General features: G+C 35.9%; 2 protein-coding genes across 3 annotated transcripts in view; both read right to left on the reverse strand.

Moving 5' to 3' along the window:
* LOC138182525 (photoreceptor-specific nuclear receptor) overlaps window positions 1–12,031 on the reverse strand; it is a 30,619-nt gene extending 18,588 nt beyond the window's left edge. Inside the window, exons 1-3 of one of the 2 annotated variants that reach the window (XM_069118468.1) lie at window positions 11,649–12,031; window positions 11,055–11,217; window positions 1,940–2,366 (exon numbers count right to left, since the gene is read on the reverse strand). In XM_069118468.1, the coding sequence (XP_068974569.1) occupies window positions 1,940–2,366; window positions 11,055–11,175 (548 nt within the window). In that variant the 5' untranslated portion in view covers window positions 11,176–11,217; window positions 11,649–12,031. Of the gene's footprint in view, window positions 1–1,939; window positions 2,367–11,054; window positions 11,218–11,464 lie in introns of both variants that reach the window. The other variant, XM_069118467.1, reaches the window with a different exon arrangement.
* A 2,871-nt stretch (window positions 12,032–14,902) lies between these two features.
* On the reverse strand, window positions 14,903–17,338 carry LOC138182618 (adenylate kinase isoenzyme 1). Its single transcript, XM_081833745.1, is given in 3 exon segments — window positions 14,903–15,720; window positions 16,160–16,342; window positions 17,329–17,338. Coding segments are annotated over 3 exon segments (783 nt in total). The 3' UTR covers window positions 14,903–15,130.
* Window positions 17,339–17,960: the final 622 nt, after the last annotated feature.

Raw genomic sequence — 17,960 nt, forward strand, 5'->3', positions numbered from 1 at the left:
GAACTTTCCACGCAATCTGCATCATGCACGATCTATTTAATTGTATCTAACCGATCCGTGAAGTTGGACTTTAATCTGACGATTATGGTTGGTACGCCGCCGCGCTACGGTGCATCGCATCGACACGCATCTGTCGTGGTTCTGTTCCCCTCTACTAGTAATTGGTTATCTGTGCGGAGGCTCTTCAATCTTTACCGCGTTACGACCATTCGACAGGAATTGATAATGAAGAATAAAAAGTTGGTGCAATGGGATACGCTCTGGAATAGAAAAGACACGTGGCGAAAATAGTCGATTTTCGATCCGATTTTACATTGTGACAAAACTATACATTAAATTGATTCATAAGTTTGCGTAGTTTCCATTTCGTTTCAGTTGCATATTAAATGCAATTCATAATTGATATTTATGCAAATTCATATTTTTCTGAATACAATAAAAAATATACTCTAAACAGAGATTTCTTTCACCTTTTAAATACTATGATGATGGAGGATACGTAGTTGATTGACAATAAAAATGTTTCAACTAGGTATCAGGAATTATTGGAAGATTAAAAAGATTAAGACGTAATCAAGAGTAAATATAACTGAAGTAGCTGCAATCCTTTTGTTTAATAAATTAATTATCAGTTCCGTAAATAAAATTATCGTGAAATTATTTCTAAAATCGTGCAAAACCTCCTTTCAAACCTCGCAATCTCTCTGAGTTTTTCACAAATCCCCCATGTCTCTGAAATTATGAATAAACATTGAAACAACTAGTATCTCCCACAAAATGATCACAATACATCCTCAAACCACATGAAACCTTCCTTCAAATTTTCAAACATCTGCCTATCAAGAAAGAAACGACTCAAAAATCTCGGGATATACTCAAGAATACTCCGTAGTCATTGTTGAAGATTATTCGCAGTCTGGTCACGTGCTCAAAGCGACGTAGCTGTAACATTTATTTTCCGAGCATCGACGGGGTTAATAGTTTGTATATCGAGCATCCTTGCGTCGTGTATCTCTTCGACAGGCTTAACGCGCACACCTATGGACGCCTGTTATCGATAGTCACGTATACGTAGTCAAAGGGATGCACGCACACGAGCCGACATTTCGTGGGCTCGTACGTGGCCCCGTGTAAAACGGATCGAGCGTATCAGACAGCGATTCCGAGCTGAGAGGGATCCGATGGAGATGGATGGCCGTTCCCAGGGGATGGTAATAGTATGTCGTATACACAGGGTGGCGGGTTAGGTGGATAGGTCCTCCAGGGTTCAACATTATGCCGTTCCGCATTGTTGCCCGGTATTACGATGAGCCCACTCGACTCGGACCACATGGCGCCACGGGCTGAACAGTTTGACATTAAACGCCGTAAGAGGATCCGCTGACTAATTTCTATCTGATAGAAGACCAGAGATTTTGCAATCTTATAGGGAGCTTCTCGGAAAAAGTTTCGAGTTGGTTGCATCGGATGACTTTCGGAATTAGTATTATATAGTAGGTGTTAAAAAAGATTTTTTTGCTGGTTTTGTTTGCTGATATTTGAATGTTACTTGAAGCAATTCATATAGTTATCAAAATTTCCAATTTAATATTGGAATGTTTAGTTTCATCTGTTGATTCGGTAGAATTCAGTAATTTATAGTATAAAAATATTGGTTTCACATTGAATCGGGAATATTATAAATGTAGGAAAGCTGTCCGCTTGAAAGGGTAACTTATTGTTGAACACAACACATTTTTTAACTGCAATACATAAGCAGCATATATTTCTAGTAAATATGAATGAGATTATGAAGGAAAAGAATTTATTCTTGTCTATTAAAGCTCCAGTGATGAAATCTCCGATGATATAATTCCGTAATTATATAATGATCTCATTCATGCTTACTCGAAAGACACAAAATCAAATACACATTTCCAAAGTTCTTCATTGAACTCACCTATATATCAGCTTCCGTCTCACGCTTCTTTTGAAGAAACCACTGCATCCGTTGCAAGCGAGAATTCCGTAATGTTTCCCAGAGCTAGTATCTCCGCAGACCACGCATATCAAGCCAAGGCTGCGTGGTGGTTTGCTGCCATGTTGCGGTTGCAGTTGTTGTTGTTGCTGTTGCTGTTGCTGTTGCTGTTGTTGTTGCTGCTGCTGCTGAACTTGTCCCAACAAATGAGGATGTCCGTTTCCCAAAGCAGTTAAGTATGGCGATCTCGCAAGAGGGAAATCCGTGGGTATTCCTCTGCAAAGGGGGACCGGACATTCTTGAACAGACCTCGAGGCGTAAGGATCGTGACTCGAGGTCGATCCTGTCGCCCCCAAAGGACTGTAACGCTCTGGTAATCCTGGAGAGATTACGCTGCTCTCGCCAGAGTCTGGAAACAAATGGTTTTTCAGTTAAGTTTTTCTCGTCCGAGCACAGTTGTTCGAAGGAATATTTAACTTTTGATATAATAATACAGTAAGTCACGACGATGTTTGAACACTTGTTAGAAAACTCTTTCGAAAATTTCATTAACGCTGTAACGAAATTCGACTATCATGAGCATTGGTAAAATTTAAGAGGGCCTAATTAGCCGATTTTGCGAAAATTTGCAGCTAATTTTCCCTTCAAAGTGTTCCAAAAAAGTGAAAAATTGAAATTTCGAAAAACTCTCCCAGCGTTACCTGGGGAAAACTGTTACCTAAGGAATGAACTTTGATTTTTTGATTTCAGGTGATCCAGCACCAAGTTATGAGCAATTCTACTTTTTTCCGAGACACGTCCGAATAATTGCTGCCATTGCCGTATTTTTTAATATTTCTCCGTGAAAATTTTATACAATATTCTTCGAATGTCATACTTTAATGTACTATTGGTTTTAATAAAGAGATTTTAACTGTGTCGTCACAAATAACTCACAAAAACATGCCTTATTTTTGTAGGAATTAACCTTAGGCCCCCCTTAAATAGAAATTACAAGATATTTATTACAAATGTATTTTTAGTAAAAAATTAATATACAGCGTGACTAGCCAACTTAAGTTAAATTAGTGCTAAACTCGATACTTATAATATTTGTCTTAATATTTGACAGGCAATTGTTGCTTTCAAAGTCAATATTCACAATCAGATTTCTTTTGCCAGGTGACCAGACTTTACACAATTGTTGAAACTTTATTAAACAGATGCATCAACGTAGCCTTCAATCCTTAAAATAATAATGTTCAAAATTCTTTATTTGTTTATTAAGCTACCAATAGAAACAATAGTAAAAGAACGAAATGAGAGTTCTGTGTTGTAGGATTTTAGTAGAGCAACTTCAGATTTACGGTCTGGGCTTATGATCCACGATCGATTTTGATTCATCCTATTCGATCAGATGGCAGTTACGTTCGTCTAATCCCGGAAATCTCCTTCGTGTGCTTATATCACCGGTTGCACCCTTGATTGATTCTCACGAGGAGGGGATCAGGAATGTACATAAAATAATTGTATGCCCACGACTCCTGCGCAGGTCTTATGGTTCGCCAGGAACGATTTACGGGACAGTTTGTGGGTATTCTGAAGATTTGTAGCTGATTAAATGGCCGAAGATAAAGCGATTATCAATACTTTCCACGATTATCGAATCTGTAGTTTAGTAATATTAATAAGAAAAAGAATATAAGATTATAATATTATTAGTAATGTTAATAAGAAGGAGAATATAAGAAATAATTGAACTTTTCGAAATATTTTTATTTGACATATTAGGTTCCTTTAAAAAGAAATTATGATAATTTATCGCTAGAAAAATAGTAATGTGCAATTTGCTATTATTTAATATTATTTGCCAATCTTTCTGGTAGAATCTTCACACGATTGAGGCTGTGGTTTCTGTTCCCATGAGACTCGTGGTTTCTTTTTCCTATCCCTTAAGGCTTACCGACTGGATCGCGAGGCAAACAGTATTTACATCGAGAAATGAGTTCTTAAAAACCACGGCATAAATATTTAGAAGAAGGTAGACGAAAGCGGAAAGCGAGATGATTTTGTCATGGGGAGAATACAAAGTGCTACTTTGCTTAATGTATCCTTTAACTACTCTCTCCTTTCTGTTTATTTTTGTCTTAAATATTGAATCAATTTTGGTCGTGAAACCGTACCAAGTGCCATAGAATAAAAGATAAAAAAATGTGTTACCAAAAATCTCACAATTAGTTATCATTTATACTAGAAATATTATGTTGATATGTTTTTAACTATAACATTTTATAAACTTCTTCAAATGAAGCAAACGCTTTATTAAACTGAAAATGTCCCTAGAATCCAAATTCTATAAAGATTATGAGGTAACAATTACTTTCGTATCTTTTATCTACTTGAAGTTTAAACTTAATAAACGGTTCATTAGACAAGAATTTCCATTAAAATAAAATTTTGCACAATATTTCTCAATAACAATTACTTAACAATTTCCTATTACTCGTATTCTTTCACCTGTTCCAGTTTATTTTAATAACATTCACCTGTTACGACTATAAAATCAGGTTGTACTACGAACATCCAAATTGATTGCGAAGAAGGAACGTCTAAACGTGCTTCCGTTTGGAAGAAAACTAAATTCTACTGTCACCGCGTGACACGTTAACGATATTAATTGAAAGATGGAAATACAAAGAGATCGGAGGCCGGCGAACATCTGCGTGATCAACGAAATGTGATTTCGCCTCTCCACTCGTGTTTATTAGTCACGCTGGCAGCCCCGACGAGGCGCGAGATCTCCCCGGAATCGTATTTGTCGGCTGTATCGTACCCGATCGAAAACTCGTTCCGGTCTCGTTAATGCCGCGGGGTCAGATAGGATCCGTTTGAATTACCATGCGAATCGACAACAGGTCGATATCAGGTTAGGGTCCCGTTCCTAACACAGTACAAAATAATTTAACCGTGCTCTAGTCCGCAGAGTTATTTAAAATCGTTTTCGGGTCGAGCTCACTCAACGACAGATTGCGCTTGGTGCTTGCACTTATTCTTTTAAAAAAAGGAAAATTAAATTGGTCGAATGGTTTTTGTATGCGGAGGAAGAATTGTTCGAATGTAGAGATCGATTTTTGGGAATATTCTTTGAATGATTAATTCGATTATTTAAGCGGATTTCTTTCATCTGGATCATTGTATTCTATTTGGACATTAACGTGTTACTTGTTTAATTTCTTTACTTGATTAACTCACTATTTGTTTCAAAATTCGAAATATATTCGAAATATATTTTCAATTTTAAAAGAACAAATTAGGTCGAATTAGAGTTAATAATAAAGTGTTTTTTTTTAATAACGTTTATTTAAACCAAGATACATATTAATACATTTGGGTATTCACAATAAACTATGAATTTGATAATATGTGTTAGGCAAAAGTACCGATACGCGACGGTACGACATAGCCATACATAGCTATACTATATTATGTGTCGGCGTTTTACATTTTTTGTGCTAAAATCTATTTTTTGGATTTAAGCCGCTGGGGAGCGGAGCTTTTATGTAATTTTGTTATTGGTTGATTTTTCTGTCCTGAAAACTTGGTCGCAAAACAGGAAGCTTCGGTAGTCTACTTTTTGGGTGCTGTATAACTTTGGAGAGGGGCGGGATGATAGGGATGGGGAGGGGGTGTTAAATAGATTATTTAAAACAAAAAAAAAATTTACAATATATACAATACGGGGGCAGAATTGAGTTCTGTCGGTTTAACGATTTTCTCTATTGTTTTATTATGGATTCAGTATCCACCAATATTTTTTTGTGTTTTTTCTGTGTTTGTCTTTAGTGTCTTTCAGAGGGAGGGCCATGTTGTATCTCCACCTAGTGTCTGCGGTTTGTCCGTTTAAGTTTTCTTCGTGGAGTATAGTTTTGGTCCCTATTTTTCTTTTTATGTGATAAATTATTGGAATGTTATTTTGGTCTTGGAGGTAGTTTTTTTCGTCTAGGTATAGGAAAGCTTCTGGGGGGATGTAGTCTGTTGTTAGAGTGTTTTTGTAGTATGCGTCGTTTGGAAATAAGCAACTGAAGATTAAGCTATTTTCTTTTATCTTAGCCGCTTGCGCGAAATGGTTTCTTATTAATTTTAAGATGTGACAGTCTATGCGGTGAATGTTGGCTAGGTCGTAGATTATTTTGTTTTTAACATATCTTTTAAATCCGCTGTGTTCGGATCTGTAAGTACTCAAGCAAGCTCTGATGCATTTTCTTTCAAATATGCGAATTTTTTCCATTTGGGAGGCTGATATGTTGTACCAGATTGGGCAGCCGTAGGTTATGATCGGTCTGATTAGTGCTTGGTAGCACAGGATTTTTACTTTGCTGTTGAGATGTTTGGAGTAGAATAATATTTTTGTTTTCCAGAATGCTTTGCTGGCTTTGGAGAGTTGAATTTCGATGTGCTGCTTGTAGTTTAATTTTTCGTCTATATTTATGCCTAAATATTTTACACAGTTTTTGTGAGGTATGAGCTCCCCTTCGTTTGCTTTTTCCCTTAGTTGAAATTTTTTATTAATAATAAAGTGTTTGGAATTAGAAAGTGAAGGGAACTATAGTATAGGTCTGAAGAAGGTTGAAAGGTATGTACAGACTAATCTGTAGGTTGGGAAGTTCATGTCTGTAATAGTCGAGTTCCCTAATTTAGGATTAACTTGTTAAAATTAGATTCTAAGGTGTCATTTTTATAATATAATAAAAATTTATTTAAAATACATGCTAGTTTCATATATGCTATATTACGTAAAGATTATCGTAAGAAGGAAATCATTATTTATTGCACACGTGACAAGAAATGTAAGGATGAATTTAAAGTGCGAATTGACTGTACCATGATGACCTTATAGTATCAAATTAAACAAATACATATCTGTAATCGTAATCAATGATCAAAGCCATGGAGCACGTTTGAATCGTTCGTTGACACGCGTGATCCGGCTACATCAGGAAGAATTCAATCGTATCGTTTCGTCGTTACGGTTACGAGGGATGAACTCGAGACGATCTTATTAATGCGACTCACGTAACATCCTAAGCGTGTCGGCTTTTCGATCTCGTTAACACCCTAATCCCGGCGTACGCGTACAGAGAGACACGAATTACGATATGTGAATCAATGGGAATTCTATTTTATTTATCGATTCACTTTTAATCCCTCTACAACGCCACGCGACTTAGAAGATACATATCTATATTTGTATATTTCCTATTTTATTTTATCTGTTTATCATTGTGTTATTTTATTTTATTTTGAATATGATAATAAGAAGCCTGAAAGTAGGCTACTTTTTTATTTATTAATGTGAGAATTTTTGTAATCAATATAATTTCATTACGAAATTTGTTAATTTACTACTCTCCGGTAGTTCACACCATATTTTCATTTTTGAGATTCTATTTTAAACGGACATCAAAAGGATTAATTAAAGCTGGCTAAAACTTTTTATCCTAAACCCTCTGCCAAGAATAATCAGACCCAAGACTCTCCCACTTTATCAATCTAATTTTCTCCAATAAATCCTCCGTCACAATACCATCCACCCCTGGAACACAGATTTCACTCTTCCCCAAACGACTTCTAAGGCTCACCATAATCCTCCGCAGTCGACACAACTAACGTCGATTCTACTATTCATCCAACTTTGTTGATCAGGAATTTCCACAAATTCTCGTAGTAGTTGCGATCCACATATTCTGCACAACTGGAAACGAAACTAGCAGGATGACGTAAAGACAAGAAGTCCCACTTATCTGTACCCTTTTGTACACTGTATTTGAACTAATGCTATTAGCGAAATTTTATAAGTTACTATTGTATTGAGTCAGACAGTGATAAGGTTTATAATTCACAAAATTGATGTACAGAACTTTACTTGTTTTATTACTAAACTTGTTAGTATTACTTAGCATAGAACTTAACATTATTTAATTTATCACGTATTACACAAAAAATTGTGCGCATTAAAAAAATAAAGAAAAACTAAAATAAATAAAAAAAAAATTATAAAATAAATAAAAAATAATTCAATGACGCTATTATAAACAAATATATAAAGCAATATCTCTCGAATACTGTGGTTGTCGTATATAGATATGTAGCGGCACATGAGTTAGAGAACAGTTCGAATCATGTTGTTTTGCCCCGGAGTATTAATATCGTTAGGATACACATAATGTAATAATAAATAAACTCTGGGAAAAACAATGTCGCCGCTACGTGTAACCGTTAAATAAAGACGAATTTAAATTGTCCGGTACTCCCCCGACTAGTAGAAATAAACGAACGCGATCACTAGGCGACTAGTTTTTGATCAGTCAGTCTTGAGCGATCTTATTAGCGATTTGTATACTGTCTTTAGCGAATCCGTTAGTACGAGCGTCTTAGCGAACATAATTTCTTTTTATTTATTATTTTAAAATATAATTGACGGTTTCAACATCGAGTTATCTCGTCATTTAAATAACAACTCAACCAACCATCCTCTACAAATATATATACTCTATACCCAAAAATACATGTGTGATTAAGATCGAATTCACATTTCTTTCGCTTGCCTTCTTTCTAGCTCTGTTCAGCACACACCATCAAGATAATCGAATCTCGATGGTAGCTCGCGAAATGCCATCGCAACTGCCAGGGGTTAAAAGAGAAGAGAAAAATTATTATGCGACCGTATGGTGACCAGCGCGCGATACGCGAGCCTCGCGATGAATACGTGTGTGTATAACGCGGGACGAAAGCAGGGGCGTCAAATTTCATTAGCATATCAATGCTGGCGGATGGCAAGGCGCCACCTGCGCCCCCGTATTATGGGATCATCGAGAAATGGGAGTGGGGTGGCGCGCGAAATGACGACCAGCAAAGGGGACGTTGGCCGAGAAGCTTGGGGGAAAAAAGGGGTGTCGTAACTACCGGCGCGGTCGCGACCACTTCGATCACCTTCCACCCTCGCACCCTTCAATCTCGACTAATTGTTACCGCATTAGGGAGACACCGGTCACGTCTGGGATGGTGTCTCGCATGGAAGCGAATCGCGATTTCAAACGTCTGGTTAAATTCGTCTCGGTGTGTTTGGTGAGCAGAATTTTTAGTATTGGTAGATTTTGTTTTAAGGAGTTTCTTAAAAGTGGTATTAGGGTTGTTTCATTTTTTGATGAAGTAGTTTAAGATATATTGTTGTGTTGATTACGGTAGTCGAAAATGGGGATTTTGAAGATATTTGTTGAAAATACTTAATTAAATAATGATGATGTTGTGTAATCTTATTTCTTAAACTTCAAATATAGCATATGTATATTAAAACAGAATTCGAATGTATAAGTATTTTTGAAGAAATTTTGTAATTTTTAGATTAAACGTATGAAATTTTAATTTTCAAATCAACTTTTAATATTATTTGAATCTTTTATATAAAAAATACAGATTATATTAAGTGTTTTTTTTTTAAATTATGTTAATGTTAAAGGTTATTAAATGTAAGGAATTTTCACACTTCAGGTTGGGGTTAGATCATATAAAATTACGTTTTTTATGATAGGTATCCCTTAGCTATCACGTGAAAGTACTTACATCTTTTTTTATACATATATTAAATGTTGTTATAACCTTTTCGCGAATATTTCTAGTTCCCAGCTGGTAGCAGAAACGTTAGTACCGAATATAATTTTACACGTTATAACCTATTATATAATTGTTCTATAGGTGTGAATTGTTTAATATACATAGTAAAGTATTTGAAGAGCTTGTAAAAGGTTTGGACCTTTAAAGGCTTGGGCCCGACATGATTACATTTAAAATTAAATCAAAGTTTACTGACACGTTATAAATTAAAATTTTAGATATTTTCAAAGCATAATTTTAAGTTAAAATACATAAATTTTTTGCTGACGATTAAAACAAGTATTGCAAATGACAGATGCGACGCAAAACATATTAATTAAAAAAGATAATTTACTATCATAGTTTCACTACCTTGAAAATAAAACTTTGTCAATATATTGGAAGTGATAACTTATTTATTCAGTAATCTTCCATCTTTAATGTGCAAAGATATTATTGTATTAAACATACAAACTGACCTAGTCGAAACTAATTCTCATGCTTTTAATTCCATATCTTTAAAATTAATTTTAAATTCCGTAAATAAAAGAATTCTTGTGCAAAAAATAAACAGGTTAAAAGAATATTTAATAGTAACATTTAATAAAAATATTGATTATTGGATTAATAAAAATAAGTTTGTGTCTTTGCTATCTGATTCGAATGCATAAAGAAACTATGATTTTTCTTTTTTCGTTTAACACGTAGAAAAATCATGTAGTACTAAATTCTTCGGGTCACTAGAAATCTGATTACTCTAATGGCATAATTTCGTTGGCCACGCTGCACCCTCTTTTTCCACTTGCCACCCTAGAACTACGATTCGCATAAAACTACGTTGGGCGTTGATTTATATACGTAGCCTGTCTCTTGCATATGCATTAATGTAGTCGTTCATTTATAAACGTACGAGGGATCTAGTATTCGTTAAACGATGATTTAGAAGCGACAAACATAGATAATTATTAGCATCGAATAATTTTGAGAAGCAATATTTGCTATCCGTGAAACAAATGTTACAATGTTTTCTTTCGTTCGCGGAAGTGAATTTGTGTTCGACATTTTCACATCTGAAATAACAGTTACGAATTTTGTTGTTACTTTAGTTTAAGAAATTAGAAAATATGATTTCTTTCGTGGGCCGATTGCAATAATGGTGTTTGATTAAATTGAAGAAAGTTAGTATAATCTTTCATTGTAAGAATTAAAGAAAAAATTAAAGAATATACTTAAAAATAAAAAGATATATATGAATTTTGTTTTTACACCGATATCACCAATAGAATGAAGAATGTTTGTGCAGTTATGTTTTTCTTGTATGCATGCTGAGCTTTCTTTATTCGCGTCTGTCTCGCGATTTGTCTTTCAATTATATATAATCATCTTGTAACGAACTATCATCGAAAACAGCACGATTTTAACATTTATTGTGCATTTCTTTCAAAATAATCAATTGATATCAACTCACCATGTCGAATGCTCAGAGGGCTGGTAGGGCTCCTCGGATGCTCCGGTGGTGGTTCATTCTGCGGTTGCTGATGTTGATGCTGATGTTCTTCCGAAGTAGTAACCGACGTCGCTCCGTTCATGGTGTATCAACGAACATTCCTCGTTATATAAAAGGCAATATACTGCAACATATTACAGTACCTACCGTTATTATATTTCATTAAATATCAAGCTGAATCGTTGTTATTAATCGTTATTATCCAACGATTATTACTAAATAGTTACTAATCGTTATTATCCAACGATATCCAACACAAAACAACTTAACATCCGAAACTAGTAATGAAAACAACTTATTCCACACATTCCATATTTAACTTCAACGATCAGAACTCCATCAACCATAAAACATCATGAAATCTTCCTCACCTAGTTACAAGACTATATAATCAAGTTCACTCTTCGACACTCGCGCACATCAACAGTTCAACTGTCCAAATTCGTATCATACTCAAAATATTACAAACTTTGACAAACAAAGCACCCATCGAAACTTAGTCTCATGGAACTTCTGACGAAACACTGATTCACCCCGACGGTCCACGAAAACTACCTCGAAACTAAAACCTCCGTGTCTCGGAGATCCAGATCGGCTCGTCAGTTGACAGAATCTTGGAAATCGATGGAACCGCGTCAGCTCGAGCAACGACGACGTATGACGTCTCGAAGTCAGCGTCTCTCGGCGAGAGATCGACGTTAGCTAGGTTCGATCGTCCCGTATCACCGGAGGTCGACGTCGTTGGTGGCTTGCAGAGGTGTCTCGACATCGGGCGTCCCGCGAGCACGGGCCACCGATTGGTCCGTTGGCACTTTTGAAGGCGGGATCAGGAGGCAACGCCGGAAAAACAACAAAAACGAGGAGCGGGAGGATTTAACCTATAGCCGGCACGTTTGACGCGGCGCTTCGCCGACGACGCTCGTCGCGGCGCCTGCGCGCACCCCTTCGCATCGGTTGACGCCTGGCCAAAGCTCTAAAACCCCCACCCTCCCTTCCACCGTCACGAGACGACGCCTACCTTCGCCCACTGAACGTCGTGCAATTGTTGATCGTTGGCTACGTGGTAGTGAAACCCAGTTCTCCATCTCTTTCTACCCTCTGTTCGCTTTCTTTCTGGTAGCTTCAACCTGTGCTTCTCCTTTATCGGGCTGGATAGAACGATACCTAGCGTCGCGGTGTTCCTCGCTGAAATCAGATCCATCCACTGCAGCGACGCTGCTCCTTAAAAAACTGCTCTCTGAACGGTTTGGTTTCGTCTAGTGGAAAGGATAGAAGAGGCTTTTTTATAAGGAAGGATTGCTTGACGAAATAAAGGTGGACGAAAGTTTGAATTTTGTGTGATTATGAATGACGATGATTATTGCACCAGTAATGACAAGTTCCGTTAAGAGCACATCATAAATTATTAATATAAATGTTACAGTAGTGTCAGATTATAATTTTGTATTATTTTCAGAGTATATTTGGAAGTGTCAAAAACAGATCGATTGTAGAGTTATTTAGTTAATACAACTGCCTACCACTCTTTCATCGAAGCTACATTTATTTCACGCTATCTATATATGCAGTAGAGCAACAATTACAAATACGATAAGAGACGAAGAAATTTCAGTAATCAGTAGGAAACGCTAAATTTCCCGTGCCAATGTAATACTCGAAATCGCGGGGCGACGTCTTGTATTCCCGCGACGTCGTCAAAGAGTCGTGGTCTGAAAAGACTAGTTAACGGAGCAATTAATCGTCCGATCGAACTTCCGATTCCTGAAGTGTTCCCCCGGACAAATCGAGCGAAATCCACTACCCGGCTGGTTTAGTGGTGAACAGTCGCAGTGGCCTCGATAATAGCAACGAAGTCACCTACCTGGTAGTGGTGGTGTTGATGGTGGTACTGGTGGTAGTGGTGGTGAATTCAGCCGGAGGGGTTGCTAGGTCCGCCATGCTGGATTCCTACCGCTGAACGACCCTGTGGTTTTCCGGTAATCGTTGCCAGGGATGCAGCCAGGCATTTCTCACCCCTCCACGTGAACCCTCGAGGAACTTGAGACCACGCCCCATAGCTCGAAGGCGGACCAATGACGCCTGGACATCGCGACGCGGCCGTCCACCAATAGGATTACCCTCTGATACGGTCTTTCGCTTGTCAATGACTGCTGCACGACCACCCTCACCTACCTCTCGCTGGGGTGCTTTTCAATTTCGGGCCCGCACCCTCATAAACGCAGCCAACCACCCGGCCACCCACTCTAACACATTCGAACGCTTCGATAGCCGGTCATATACACGACGGTACGCGAGCGGATGTGTGAACGTACGCTTTACCAAGCTTTCAGGGACGGATACAAAGCGGGTGATTAAAAAAGACGCGTCGTGTGACGATTCGCGGTAAGGAATATCGTGAATCGAAGGTGAGAATTATTAGAAGAAATTGTATCTACCAGGGTAAGGGGCCGATATTTTTGATAATTGGAATGGATGGAAGGATTTTAAAAAATTGAAATAGAAAGATCGGTGGCTGGTTTATATTTTTTTGAAATATATGTGCATTTCAATTCTTTATTTTTTCTAGAAGTCCTAATTTCTACAATAATTAAATAAACAACTAAATAATTCAGGGATAATGTATGTTTGTAGTTAGTAGGCAAATCGAGGATGAATTTTTTTACTATCTTAGACTGCCCATCAAATTTCAAAAAATTTCTTAAGATACTTACTTAATGTTTTTATTACATTGTATAGTCTCATTAAATAAAGTCATTCATTAAATAAAATGCTTGAAATTTTTGTCAATAAAAATGAACATTTCTTTCAATTCATGAGGTAGTTTCGCTTGTAATTTAACTACAAATGGTTAAATCTACTTGCGCTACAATTATTAATAAAAAATAGGGTCCGTACTTGTTTATTTATATCTGATAATATTTAATAACAATTCGTTTCAAATAAATTCTATATTCAAAGTATTTAATATAAGTATTTAAAGAAACTGTAGCAAACAATTATTGTTGCAAACTCAATTGCATTTAACTTTTTCTATTCCCTTTGCCACATAAAAATTTAATTCGCTGGACTTCGAAAAGTGTCCGTCCAATCATGACATGAGCACGCAGAAACTCGTTTTATCCGTCATCTGCCGAGATACGAAGGAGGATTCACGTGCAGATAGAGCAACGTAAAGTGCATGCATGTTTATGAATATGCGCGACAAGCGAATCATGTGCACGCACACACGAACGATTGATACGAGAGTGAGTTGGGTCTTCGAACAGAAAGACGTTTCACGTGTGCATGTAGGCTCATAAATAGAGGCAACCATCCATCTACTGATTAAAATGAGTGGAATCACATACAGGGGATAAATAAATACAAACGCGCATGGCGAGTGAGAGTGCATGCCCATCACGAACATTTTTCGTGTGTACACTGGGGAAATATTCGGCCGACGGTTAGTTTGCCAATTATTATTTCAAATAGTTAGTTATTTTGCCAATCATACCCATTTATCTGTGGAATAGAAGTTAAAACTGTGTGAAATACATTTAGCAATTTGAAATAAAAAATGTCCCAAACTACAGAGAAATGAATTTTAATAATACTTCTCGTTATAATTTTTGAATGAAAGAGTAAAATACAGAAACATTTAATTCGTAATCTTTATTTTACCAGGCGATATATCGTTCGAAGGATTCTGTTATATTCTCTCAACATGAAGCTCAACATAGCTCAACATGAAGCTTTATTCGAAAATTGCATTTCACCGTAGGCTACATTAGTCATAGCGTTATTTATGCAATAACGTTCAAGTATACAAAAGGAATCACGTTTCCTGTCTAAATATTCTGCTCGCTAAACTGATAAAAGGATCTTCTAATTATAGTACGTCCACTACTAGCACTTAAGACCTATATTACATCTGACCAAATTAAAAATATTCGGTCTAATATTGTCCAATAAAAGTTTCTCTTAAATGGCATATTAGTCTCATTTTATGTATAATATAAATTTTATGTATGATATAAATAGTTATAATACGAACTTTATTATTTCGAGGCTACTCTACTTCTAGCTGCATTCGACGTGGCTGGACGATTCGCTTCAAAGCCTGGAAATTCCACTAAAATGTTATCTATAGACTCGGATGCTTTCTCAAACACGGTCATCGTGTCAGGCTCAGCGTCGATCACCACCACCAAATTTCTATAATATTTCACTATCAATTTGTTTCGTTTATGAAAGTCCTCGATTTGCTTTTTAATATACTCGAAATTAATGGACAATCTTTCGGTGGCTTTCACGCTTTTCGCCATTAACCGGTCGCTCATCACGGAATTTCGAACGTTCAGCATTAAAACGAGATTGGGGCGACGCACTTCCTTGTCGAATAATTTTGCCTGACATTTCTCCCGGGGAAATCCGCTCACAATGAACCCTTTCTTGTCTTGCACGTGTTGGAGCATCTTAGCAGCGATCAATTCCACTAATATAACCGATGGCACCAATTGACCTTCCGACAATAAACGCGCCAGCGCGAACGCCTTTTCCGTTCGCTTCGACACTTCGGTTCGAATCACATCTGAGGATATTATGTCATCGAAACCGTACTTCTCTGCCACTTTCATGCATAGGGTTCCTGGAATGATCAATCACGAATTATCGAGAGTTGAGTATAATTTCTATCACGCTTGCAATATTTTTAGAAGAAAATTTTCATGGCAAGATTGTTCATAACGAGGTATAGGAATTTCTACGAGGAGATATTTTGGAACGAAATTTGAAATTAAATTGAAACATTTTTGACAGATATATAATATTAAAATAGTGCTTTTACTACTCTCGTTATCAATCCTTTAAGTTCAGTGAATTCTTCCAGCTTTTATTAAAAAAATTTCTTAATATTTCAATGCTTTAAATGTCTTCAATTTTTAAGTATTTTCAGTTTCGAACATTTTAATTTCTGCCTTCGAAAAATTGATCCCGTAAGACAAAATGTAGAGGCAAAAGTTGAAGTCAATGGCGTTATTAGGTTATATGATAATTGCACGACACTAAGTATAAATAAATTCTGTAACTTTTCCCAGCTCCCGGTCCTCCAATTACGAAGATAATCGGCACTCCTGATTCTTTAATCGCTGTGGTGTCGATACTGATACTTTTCGGAAGAGAAGCTGTCAAAGGATCAGTAGATTTCATACAATTGCCCATGGAAATAATCGTTCAGGATTTTCTTATAAGTTTAGTGCCACAATTTTCATCTATAACGACAAATGAAATACATCTAACTATACTATCTATTCGATAATGTAGAAATATTTGATGGTATATCCTTTTCTTTGGCATCACGTTTTCTTCATTATGAAGTTTGTCTTGAACTACTAACGTACACAAGACGTGAACTCTTCCAATATTATTATACGATTAGTCCGTTTTCTTGTAACACACAATATCTTCTTTGCAATAAAATTAGTTACTTTTTTATTAAAGAAAGTTTCAAATAAAATATACAGTATAATATAAATAGTGTATGGCTACTAATATTAATCCAACTTTTTAAACTGGAAGAAAGGTGTCTCCTAAAGTCTAATTTAATCTATCGTGTCTGTAGCAGGATTCCTTCTTCACCGATTTTCGGTATTTCCTTTCGACCGAGATAAGTGTGCTGTGCTTTCGACAGACATTGACTGTTTCGATCGATTATACTAAGATTCCTACATTTCTGATAGTAGATAAAATTGATCATCAGTGTGATACTTTATCGATAAAATAGTCATAACAAGAATAATAAGCCAAAATCAATATACACTATTACATATTAAAAGAATATTATTTGTTGCACATACATGATCAATAGTTTTATAAATTTTTTGTACATACTACTTTGTACATATATACTTCGATTCGTTATTATGTTAATCGACTTATGGTTAATCGGCTTATAAATGTTTGAATCTATAAATTTCTCACAAGTTCTTCAATATTAATAATCAAAAATATTCCCAGTAGAGAAGAACATGGTTCGAAAAATTTTTTGACACGCGTTACTTCAAACAAATATCAAAATACCAACGTCGCTGTCTGAATTCAAATTTCAGTGAGAATCCGTGTTATCGTCGCGGGTGGTCATTCGAAAAACGTTACTATACTTTTATCTCCAAAATTTTCCTCTAAGCGTGGAGAATAAATTATATGAATGAAAGTCTATTTCGGACGAAACATATTTTTTCCAACATTATCTACTTACTTTGTAGCATCGTAGGAAATAAATTTTGGGTCCATAATTGATAATAATAGAATTCTGGGATTTGGACTTATGTATTCTGATAACTAAAAGTTTCTATTATTCTGTACATTTTTACGAGACGTGTCTGGTGTACCATGAATTTTCAGAATCAATGGTCTCTTATCTTACATAATCGCGTTCACTTTATAAAAGGACTAGGCAGATTAGAAACAATTCTTATCCGATTTGATATGTAGGGTAGCGTAAACGATATCGTTCTCGATACTCGATATATTAGACAAGTGTGAACTCTAAAAGTATTAGAGATCAAGTTTCGACATTGTACCGCGATGACGAATGTTCAAGTTCCACCAACTAATTTACAATTAATGTTAACTTAATATTAACTTACATTAGTATATATAATATATATAATTACTTATATATCTAATAATTATAAATTAATATATAAATATAATTAATATATTATTATTAATATACATACATTTACGGAATGAAAATAAAAGTTTTTACGAATTTCAAAGTGCAGAAACGAGTAATTGATATTCTTTTATATCATTAATAATAGTGATTCATTGTATAGATAGAAATTACTAAATAAAATTATTAAAAAATATGCCTTTATTATATAT

This window comes from Bombus flavifrons, chromosome 8 (assembly GCF_040668555.2).
Source record: "Bombus flavifrons isolate JBK064 chromosome 8, iyBomFlav1_principal, whole genome shotgun sequence".
Lineage (NCBI taxonomy): Eukaryota > Metazoa > Arthropoda > Insecta > Hymenoptera > Apidae > Bombus > Bombus flavifrons.